Source organism: Lepidothrix coronata, unplaced genomic scaffold (assembly GCF_001604755.1).
Source record: "Lepidothrix coronata isolate B3197 unplaced genomic scaffold, Lepidothrix_coronata-1.0 Scaffold241, whole genome shotgun sequence".
NCBI classification, from domain to species: Eukaryota; Metazoa; Chordata; class Aves; order Passeriformes; family Pipridae; genus Lepidothrix; species Lepidothrix coronata.
Window position 1 is genome coordinate 923614 of NW_016690421.1, and position 10235 is coordinate 933848.

General features: G+C 45.1%; 1 protein-coding gene across 1 annotated transcript; it reads right to left on the minus strand.

Moving 5' to 3' along the window:
• Positions 1-361: 361 nt before the first annotated feature.
• BAG2 (BCL2 associated athanogene 2) lies at positions 362-8571 on the minus strand. Its single transcript, XM_017834824.1, has 3 exons — positions 8243-8571; positions 2171-2280; positions 362-1199 (listed from the first exon to the last, which is right to left on the minus strand). Exons 1-3 carry the CDS (start codon positions 8401-8403, stop codon positions 799-801), a joined length of 672 nt encoding a protein of 223 aa, XP_017690313.1. The 5' UTR covers positions 8404-8571; the 3' UTR covers positions 362-798.
• Positions 8572-10235: the final 1664 nt, after the last annotated feature.

Genomic DNA, 10235 nt, shown 5'->3' on the forward strand with positions numbered 1-10235 from the left:
CAATTGTTTTGCTCTGTGGCTTCACAGATGATGATGCAAAGTGGATTTGTGGTGTAATAGCTGATAAAATACAATTCCCCTTTCTATTATCTTTTAAAAGAAATACACAGCAACCTCAAGTTACTGTGAGCCAATGGGAGAAGGATGGTTGGAGAGGGCATTACAAGAGCCAGAGCTCATTTCTAGCCTCAGTTTTGACCTCTGGATGCATGTATTGCTTTTGACTTCCTGAGTTAAAAAATGGAGGTATCTGTCTGTCTCTTGTAAGTATTGTGATATGTTTATTCAAAATATTCAAAAAGTGCCAAATTACAAATGGTAATGTGTAGGACACTGTTGTTTATGAAAATACCATAAACAGTTTATTAATGGTTTTGATTTATTGCCAGGATTTATCTCTTGTCCCCCAAAAGTCTGGTTCACACACTACGTATACAGCAGAGAAAAGCTGAAATCTCATGATAGGACAAAACAACTTTAGTTTAAAAAACACCCAGGAGAATGGAGGAAAGGCTAGATTTTGACAGTTTCTGTGAGTTCAGCAGAAGCACAATTACAATTTGCAATAGAGCGGTATTGACTCTAGAGAGGAACTGATAGCGTTCCTTATTGCCAAAAGAAAATGCCAATGCTACCAAAACCCATTAAATGCTTGCAACTTGGAATCAAGGATACTTTGGTGCGTGTGTATGTGTACATACGCGTGCGCTCGTACAGAGAATTTTTTCTTGGCTTCTGTGTGCTTTTTACGGGCACTTGCTTATCCTGCGATTTGCCAGAAGTAGCCAGGAGGATGCATTAATCCTGTTTGCTGTTGCAAGACTGTCGAACAGATGATTTCTGATGCTCCAACAACGTGATGGACTTTTCAGAATTTTCCAAGTTTCTCAGCAGAGTCTCTAGCCGCCTTTTGATTTTCTTTTGATCTTCAATGGCACATCCGATTACCACAGACTGAAATTTCTGATCGATGGGTCCTGCCGGCACGTCGGATGTGCACGCACCGTAAAGTGATATTAAGCGCATTTTGGCGTCTTCCAGATCATCTAGAAGTTTATTGACGATTTCATCAATCATCTTTGTGGCATGCAGTAGGGATTCCTGCTGCTGGGCATTCCGGATGGTTTCTACAGAAACCTCCACAGTGAGGGTTCGGCCCATCAGGCGATTAGCAGTCAAATTAAGTTCTTCTCTCTCACCTAAATTGAAAACAATAACGTATCCTTGGTTACAGGCAAATACACTCTTGTGCAAATAGCATCATCAAGACACTCAAACTGCTGTAACTTAGCAATAAACAACGTTTGTTTAAGTGACAATCAACAAGATTTCCAGAAGCCAGAAATGAGCTTTTTGCATTTGCCAAAGTCCTACTCATTTGATAGAAGCCAGTGTCTTCTGATTTGAAATGAGGCATTAAGCTCTACTAAAAATGTAAGCAATGCTTTTCTACTGCTGACACAATGCTTACTGTGTTACATTAAAGCAAAGTGTACAATATTATCAGGAAACATTCATTAACAGAACTGGCCTTCTGTGCCAGCCACACTGAGGGAGAGATTTAGACAATATCCCAGAACACCACAAAGAGAAAACTAGAGGCCATGAAAAAAAATGGTTTTCTATTTTCTGAAAACATAGGTTCTTTTCTAAAATATGGACACAACATATTTGACATGTAGGCTCTTGAAGAGCCAATAAACCAGCAATTTAAAGCACCTAATACTAGGTTTAGGGAATATATTTAAAGCCAAATATCATACAACTACGACAATGATCTTAATCATCAGGTTCTTCCAGGCTTTGTAACCTGTCCAGTAGTCAAAATCATTAAAATGCTGGGGTTTCAACTATATTAAATCATCATAATCAACGTCTCTCCCTCTGTTGAGCTATAGTAAGCCTGATTTTGAAAATATATCAGTGCAGTGAGCTGAGTATGAGCTTTCACATATACAGTAATGACATTAATGGTAGTTCATCTGCCTAAACAGCGTGAATTTACAGTTAAGAAAAGGGGATCTCAGGGAAATGGGTGGCCCTTAACAGCCTCAGCTGGCTCCAGTGCTGCACCTTTACTGGCAGCAAGGAACCATATCGAGCTGCTTCCCAAGGGACAGGCTGGTTTGACTTTGGGTCAGTTGGAGGGTATGGCAAAGCAGCTTCTCACCTTCACTGATGTGCCTCATATCCTGGCTGTTTTGTATATTGTGGATCATTTCTAGCAGGATTTCTTTCTCTTGTTCCATAGCAGATGCTGCGTCACGGAAAGCCTCTACCCTGTACATGGTTGAACCAAACAAAATGTTTAAATAATAAAATAGCTGTTCATCTATATAGCTGCCAAAAAACTTATTTTTTAAACTTCAGCTTAAAGAAGTACAGTCATTTCTTAATTATCCATGAGCCAGACTTCCTCATTTCACTACCTCTTCCTGTATCTCAACTTCACTTTTCAAGACTCAGTATAGTTTTAAAAAACAAACAAATGGAGGAGCAAAACAAAACAACAGTAATCCAATCAGCCTGCAATTATTTATTTTACTGATAGTGCTGTTCTGTCCTATTCCACGGTTAATCTGGATACCGAGAGCTTTATGGTCCTACAACCATGTAGCAGAAGTCCTTACAGCCAACTGGCAATTATTATCAGCTGCTTAACCAGAAGGGAAATGGACCGAGTCCATCTGGGAACTTGTCAATGAAAGTGGCAGCTGCAGGGAAGGAGGCAGCAAAGGGCCCTGGCTCCCAGTGGTGCCCCCAGACCACCAGTGCAGAACCCACGTGATCCACCTGCAAAGCAGCAAACACTCAGAAAACTGAAATGCCGCCTTGCAGCCGAACAACCCCTTTCACAAAGGAGAAAACCCTGTGAGTGGGACAAAGTTCACACACTTTTATTGATGTGACAAGGCCTTCCCCAACGAGTGGTGTGCCTTGGTCACTGGGAGAAGAAACTGGACTTCCTGTCCCCACTGTCACTGGTGCTTTCCATGGAGCAATGCTCCATGAAGTGACTCACAGAGGGTGGAAGCTTCTGTGGGAGCAGCTCCTATTTCTGGGCATGCAGAGAAGCACGTCAGTCAGTTCCTCCTGAAACCGGACCCCTACTCCAGTCCTGTTCTCTGTGCTGAAACTCACATGTGATGCAGTGAGGGCAAGGGGAAAGTCCATTGGGAACTGCTGTCCCTGTAATTACTGGATCTCAAGTAGGCTGCGTGGTTTGGTGCCTATGGTCTGCCCTCCTCGTGGCACAAGGCACAGACCCAGCTCTCCACGGGCAATGTGAAAATGCCATATGAGAAATCTGAGTCCAATTCCTTAATTCATGTCTTATTCTCAGCCACAGTTTTAAGGAGGGGGCTTTTGTATTCAGCTGAGTAATACAGAAAAGAACATCTGGGAACTCTAATGCAACACTTTGAAGACCAGGTACAAAAGAGGGAAACATCCCACTCCCTTGGCTTTTCCCTGAAGACTTGAGGGTAGGGGCTTGCAGAGGACTTGCCAAGCTGAAACTGGCTGCAAGAGCTGCACCAAAGCCATCAACTCTGCATTCCCACGCCCCACAGAAAAGCAGAGGATCACGTGAACCTGGCTGACAGTTTCAGACACTTGCAGCTCACAGCTGAGGAGGTCTAGCTGCATCACGAGAATCCATCCATCTATCCTGAAATGTTTATCAAACCTGGCCAGAAAAGGAGAAAAACCAAAACATTGTTAAGTCTCTTAGATGCTCTGTGCTCCTCAGCATTACTGAGTACTGCCCAGAAATGGTGCTGCCTCTGCAGAAAAAGGTGTATCTCTTGAGACAGGCACAGAGCTGCTGCTCCTTTCTCACAGGCTGGCTGAGGACAGGTAACTTCGGAAAAACAGCAGGAAGAGAAAAGAGGGTGAAAGAAGGCAGAAGAATGGGAGCTTTTGGGGATATAAATAGTCATGCTTCACATGCAGCCTGCTCATGAAATGGTTCTGTTTTACAAAATATTTTGCCTAATTTAGTCAGTGAAAGCACAGGCTTCAGGCCTTGGCTTTAATGTTCACTCTGAGGAGGAATGGGAAAAGTTAATGCAATGCAAATTCTTGCCGAGAGCAAATGCTTTTAATTATTATTTTGGACTGGTTAGTAAGAGCAATGAGGCAGGTGGAGTCATTTCATACTTCAGATGTCTTCACTTTATAATTTAGGAAGTCTAGAAAAATTTTCATAATGCCTTGCCATGCCTTTTTAAAAAAATAGTATTTTCACAGTTGAAAAAATGTGGTTGCTGGAAAGCTGTAAATAAAAACTTTGAAGTGCAGAATTTAATTTTTAATAGTGTTTTTAAATCAGATTCTGTATATCATTGCATTGACTTAAAAACTATAAAGTTCTGCCTTCAGTAGACAGATCAAACTGTGATTTCCACAGGCTTTCCTGGGTCCTAAGAAAAATGTGGAAAAACTGCATTGCAGAGATGTATCTTGAATTGGTACAGTTCTAAAGAGAGTGCCTAAAATATCACTGCTCCCAAAAGCCAGCTTGGTATGTGAGATAGGACCTAAAAGCCAAATTATCAGAATTAATGTTGTATTCTGAAAAAAAAACCAAACAACAACAACAAAAAAAATACAAACCCAAACCCATCGTTTACCAACTAGAACTTTGATTTACATTAATTTACAGAAAGTTTATAACCAAATCTTAAGAACTATTTTATTTTCAATAATTGCTTCTTCAGAATTATTTTTACCATTTTTTCAACTGCAATATAGAGTGCAACACAACAATGGGACAGGGTCATTTCAGAACAGCGCTCTAGTAGGAAAAAAAAAAGAAAAGGAAACCACATACATCAACCTCAGGAAACTAATGCTCCAGAGAAAATACTGAGTGCCTTTACCAAGGTGAGAGACCCACCATAGCCTCAATCTGTTTCGCTGCCCTGGCTTGTAGCAAGGCCTCTGCCTGTCTCTGTGCTGGGGTGGGTCCCAGTGGCTGCCCAGCTACAGGCCAAGGAGAGACCCTGGCCTGGCAGGGACTGCGCACCTTTCCCTCCTTACTTGTTGCAAGAGTGTCAGGACCACACCTTGCAGTCAGCTCTCATAACTTCTTTCCTAAAATGTGTCTTAACTTCACAGGTTTTTTTAAATGTTTACTTTCTTTGTGCAGGGCACCAAAAAAAAAAAAAAAAAGAAAAAGGTTGGAGGAGAAACTTCTAACAGAGGTGACTGCTGTAGGAAGGAGTGGAAAAACAACCCAAGTCTCAAAGAAACAACCAGCCAAAGAATAGAAGGCAAAGAAAAGAGAACACAAAATAGTCATATTCATGCCTAGTTATCAATTATTTCAATGCAGCCAGCATGGTCTTTTTCTAACAGATGAAAACATCCAATCATATTTTTACTTGGAGTGTATTTGTCACTTTGAACATCAACTAAATAGCCCATCCATTACCTAAGACTGAAGAATACATTCCTTACTTCTGATTTTCCTCGTCCAAGAGCAATTAGCTATGCAGTGCCTTTCTTTGCTACATACCATTTATATGAGCAGAGCATTCCCCTGAGGAACAGGTGGACCAGCCTGTGCTTTTGTTTCCAGATGAGAAACTCGACACCTGCTTTCTTAGGACAGCTGCAATAACTCTGTCCTTTAAACTACTGACTGACTTAAACAGCTCACTGTTAAAGCCCATGTGCTAGAGGTGCAGATAAGTTTTCAGAGGAAGTAAGAAACATCTGAAGCTGCTTTTTTCCTGAAATGGAGCTGAGCACACTAGACAGAGACAAAGCAAGGGCTTTCACTCTGACATCCTCAGGTGCTTCAGCTGAATGTCCATTCCCAAGTGAGCAGTCCCATGAACACAGGCGTGAACAGTGGGGGAATATGGCTGATCCGAAGGAGAACAAGAAAAGTACGAAAAATTAGGTTAAAAAACCTCAAAATCAGAAAGAGTCTGACTTATGTATCATCACACCTAGAACTACGTGTTCACTTAACCACCAGAACACAGTGACTCATACACAAGAGACTCTGGTCCCCCTTCCAGCTGCTCCCGAGATATCCTGGCAGCCAGGGCAACATGAAGGTCCAAGCTCTGGCAAGGGGCACATGTGCCACCTGCCCCCCTTGCCACCCCCGCGTGGGGCACTCACTCCCCGGCAGCCAAATTAATTCCCCTTTCCTGCTCACTTTCCAAGCAGAAGAAAGCCCCTCCACAAACACCTATCAGGGAGGTACAAAAATACCCCATTACTGTTGGAAAATAAGCCCTTACAGTGGAGGGAAAGAGAGGAAAAGGAAGGCTGTTCAAACTGGAGCATTTTACAATGGTTTCAAACAGAAAGAAGGTAGATTTCTATATTAGGAAGAAATTCTTCACTGTCGGGACACTGAAGCATTGGAACAGGTTGTCCAGAGAGACTGTGGACTCTCCATCCTTGGAGGTGTTCAAGGCCAGGTTGGATAGGGCCACTTGGTCTAGTGGAAGGTGTCCCTGCCACAGAAGGGGGTTTGGAACTAGCTGATCTTTGAGGTCCCTCCCAGTCCAAATCATTCTTTGATTCTATGATTTCCAAAGGGATGAGAGTTGCTTCAGAGTTTGTCTGACCTTAAGCAACTTGAGAATTGAGGATTGTTGAGGGGTTTAATTTAAGACTGTAGTTCACTTTGACAAATTTTCACTTATATTTACAAGCAACATCTCAAGGGTCTATAGTTAAACCAAACCAGCTGGAGAATGAAGAGGTTTGGAAGCTTTTTCTCCTGTCATTCACATAACTTTGAAGTGAGGCACATTGATTAGTTGTGCCTCATAAGACTTGAGTGACTTCTATCAAATTAGTTTGACTTTTTTTTAATGGCTATTCTGCATTTAGAACTATGCCTGTTTGAAAGACTTGAAAATTTAATTGGAGGTTTAATTTCTGGCTAACCAAACTGTCTGCTTTGTTTCAGAGTCACTCAGCAAATTTAAAACACATTTTTGCATATTCTGATGCTCATTTTGTGATTATATATTCATCATGCACTAGACCTGCAAGTAAGCAGGGAGACTTGTTTGCAGACTGGGATTTTGTTTAGTCAAATACAGAGAAGTCTGTGAAGGACTTCAAGGAGATTTAATCACGCTAAGTGAAAGGCTAATATAACAGCACATCAAGTCCACTCCTGAATAATGCAAAGTAATGCAGGCAGAAAGGGAAAAATGCAACTCCTGCATCCCACAGAGCTCTTTTAATTACAGGAAAGTCCTAGAAACATTCTGGGTGGTTCTGTGAAAGCCGTTGATCAATATGCAGCTGTAATGAAGGAAAGGGTGTGTTGAAACAGTACCAGAGGAGGTGAATCAGTGGCATCCTGCACATCTATCCACCTCAGAAAGGACACTGTGTAATTAAGCAGAGCTGAGAGAACAAGGAAGATGATTAAAGGTAAAGAATCATCTTTCATGAGGCCAAACTGGGAAAAAAAGTCAAATAGTATTATTTATGGAATGTCAAATTTTCAAGCAGAAAAAGACATGACATGTCTTGGCACAACGATGAAATTCATACAGCATTTGCAATAACTTTGGAAAAATACACCTAAGTTTCAGAATATAATGCTGTTCACATTTTAGCTACAGGATTTAATACACCCCAGAGAGGAGGTGGACATGTACACAGGTAACAACATCCACAGCTGAAACAGTAAGTGCAAAGGGCGGTTTGGAAGACACGAAGGCTCACACGCCAGCATTCAGCACTGCAGCTTGAAGGCTTGCCAGAGCCTCCGAAAGCCCGAAAGACACCCCGTTTTATCTTCCGATTTCCTGCATCTTCTTATAAAACACCTGCCCGACAGATGCGGGACGGGGGCGACAGCTAAGACCCACCGCGGGCTCGTACACGCCGTGTCACAGCACGCAGCCCATCCCCTGCCTGCTAAAGACTCCCCAAACCGGGAAGCGTAATAAATCCAAAGCTGTCCTTGGCACTTTCTCTGAAAAACGTCTGTTTTCATACATTCATATAATATTCCTATTTTCGTGTATTTCCAGGCCACGCTAGTTCACCTTAGAACAGCAGCTCCCATTTTTAAACTTCGACCCCGATAAGGGGGGACCCTTTTCCCTCGGACCCCTCAGGAATCCTCACCTCCCCCTTGCCCAGCCCCGCCGGGGGAGGGCTCCGCGCCCGCCCGCGCCCCGCGCTGCGGAGCCACCGGCTCGGTGCCAGACGGCTCCGGCTCCCTCCCAGCGCCCGGCCCCGGGCCCACCTGAGCTCCAGCTGGTCCAGGTTCTCGAGCAGGCGGCTGGAGCGGTCGGCCATGGAGGTGGAGCGGTAGAAGCGGCCCCGGAGCTGCCCGCCCGACTGCTGCTGCTGCGGCTGCTGCTGCGCCCCCTCGCTGGCCTTGGCGCTGATCCTGGCCTGGGCCATCCCACCCGCCCGCTGCCGCCGGCGGAACCTCGCTGCGGCCGCTCCCTCACCGCGTCCCGCAGGCGGCGGCGGCGGCCGAATGCCGGCACCTCGCTCATGGCCAAAGAAGGAGCCGCCCCGCCGCCGGCCCCCGCGGCCACCCCGCCCCCGCGCCGAGCCCGCGGGCACCGCCTCACGGAGCGAGGCAGGGCCGGGCCGCGCCGCCTCGCCTCGGCCGACACGGCCTGGGGGCGACGGAGTCACGGGTTGGGTAAGGCTGGAAGGAGCAGCAGTGGGTCATCTGGTCCAACCTCCCTGCTCAAGCAGAGGCATCCTACACATGGCACAGGATTGTGGCCAGATGGTTCTTGAATATCTCCAGTGAGACTCCACAACCTCTCTGGGGAACCTGTTCCAATGCGTGGTCAACTGCCCAGTAAAGAAGTTCTTCCTCGTATTCAGGTGGAATTTCCTGTGCATCAGTTTCTACCTGCTCTTGTCCTATTGCTCAGCACCAGCGAGAAGAGCCTGGCTGAGAAGACCCATTGATGAGGTTCCCCTCTCAGTCATCTCTTATGCTGAACACACCCAGCTCCCTCAACCTTTCCTCGTAAGAGAGATTCTCCAGTCCCGTGATCAGCTTAGTAGGTCTCCACTGGACCTGCTCGAGGAGCTCCATGTCTCTCATGTCTCTGTCCCCAGCTGACTTTGGGGTGGCTCAGCAGGGCAGTCCCACCAGCAGGACCGCACACCGCCTCCCCCACAGCGAACATGGATTGAGGCCGGCTGAGCTCATCAGCGAGCGTGGCACAGACGGCCCACGTGTAAGGATGAGACCTGCAGCAGGACAAGTGTTCCCTGTTGTCACCAACACCGCAGTGTCACCCATGCCTTGCCCCAAGCGAGTGCCTGGAGCAGTGCCCAGCCACCACACACCCTGACACACATGTGGCATCTCTGCACAGACACCACGTGCTCTGACAAACGGCAGCCATGTGGTGCCTCTGCTTCTCTCTGCAGGCTTTGGGGGCACAGACAGACCCTGAGTTGCCCCTACTGCTGTGCCCCAGTCCCCTTGGTGACAAAAGCAGCAAAACCTGGACCAGGCAAAAGCAGCATGAACTCTGGCTCTTGCTAAACCAGAAGCTACAGTAGGAATAAGGAGGTTTCCAATATCTTTATTAACTTTGTTCGAGAAGGGAGCTGTTGGTATGACGATTTGCCTTCCAGAACTGATCTATACGGTTGGTTCATTGGTTTGCTCTTTCATTAAAGAAAACAAGAAACTCCACAACCAGTCAATTGTTATTTTTATGTAAAGCTATTAAAAAAGTGAGCTGCAAAACTGAAAACAGCTGAAAATGCAAAAAACAGGAGGAGAAAAAATGAAGAAGGGCTTTAAAAATCCAGCATTTGTGAGGGGAGAGAAAAGTTGAACCAGAAACAGCTCTTACTGCAAGCGTAACCTGAACAGCAAAAAAACCAACTAGATACTGCTACTGATAGTGCATCTTTCTCTTGCCAACTTTAAGAGCCCCCTGACTACCTGCACTAAAGAAGCTGTTCCACCAGCTGTTATTGTCCAAGATTATACAAAAAGGCTTACTGGAAAGAAAAGTGGTTTATGTTCTCTTTCTGTGCTAGAAAGAAAAGAAATGCTAGTGGATCTACATCTAGTAATGACTTGTTCCAAGAACATATTTAAATTGACTGTATGAAATGGCACCTTCTCTCTCACAAGCAATTCAAATCACACATAGGCTTTACTTGCCACTACTGTGAGTATTAAAAAAGGAATTTGCTTATCCCAAAACTCCAGGTTTGGGCAAATACCCCATGGTTCTAACAGACCA

Bases quoted from the DNA above. Each gene is read 5' to 3' on its own strand.
- BAG2 (XM_017834824.1), bottom strand. From the start codon at position 8,403: ATGGCCCAGGCCAGGATCAGCGCCAAGGCCAGCGAGGGGGCGCAGCAG. The intron at 2,281-8,242 runs GTGGGCCCGGGG...AACCATGTACAG, and splicing joins CTGGACCAGCTGGAGCTCAG to GGTAGAGGCTTTCCGTGACG. The intron at 1,200-2,170 runs GTGAGAAGCTGC...TTTTCAATTTAG, and splicing joins TATGAGGCACATCAGTGAAG to GTGAGAGAGAAGAACTTAAT.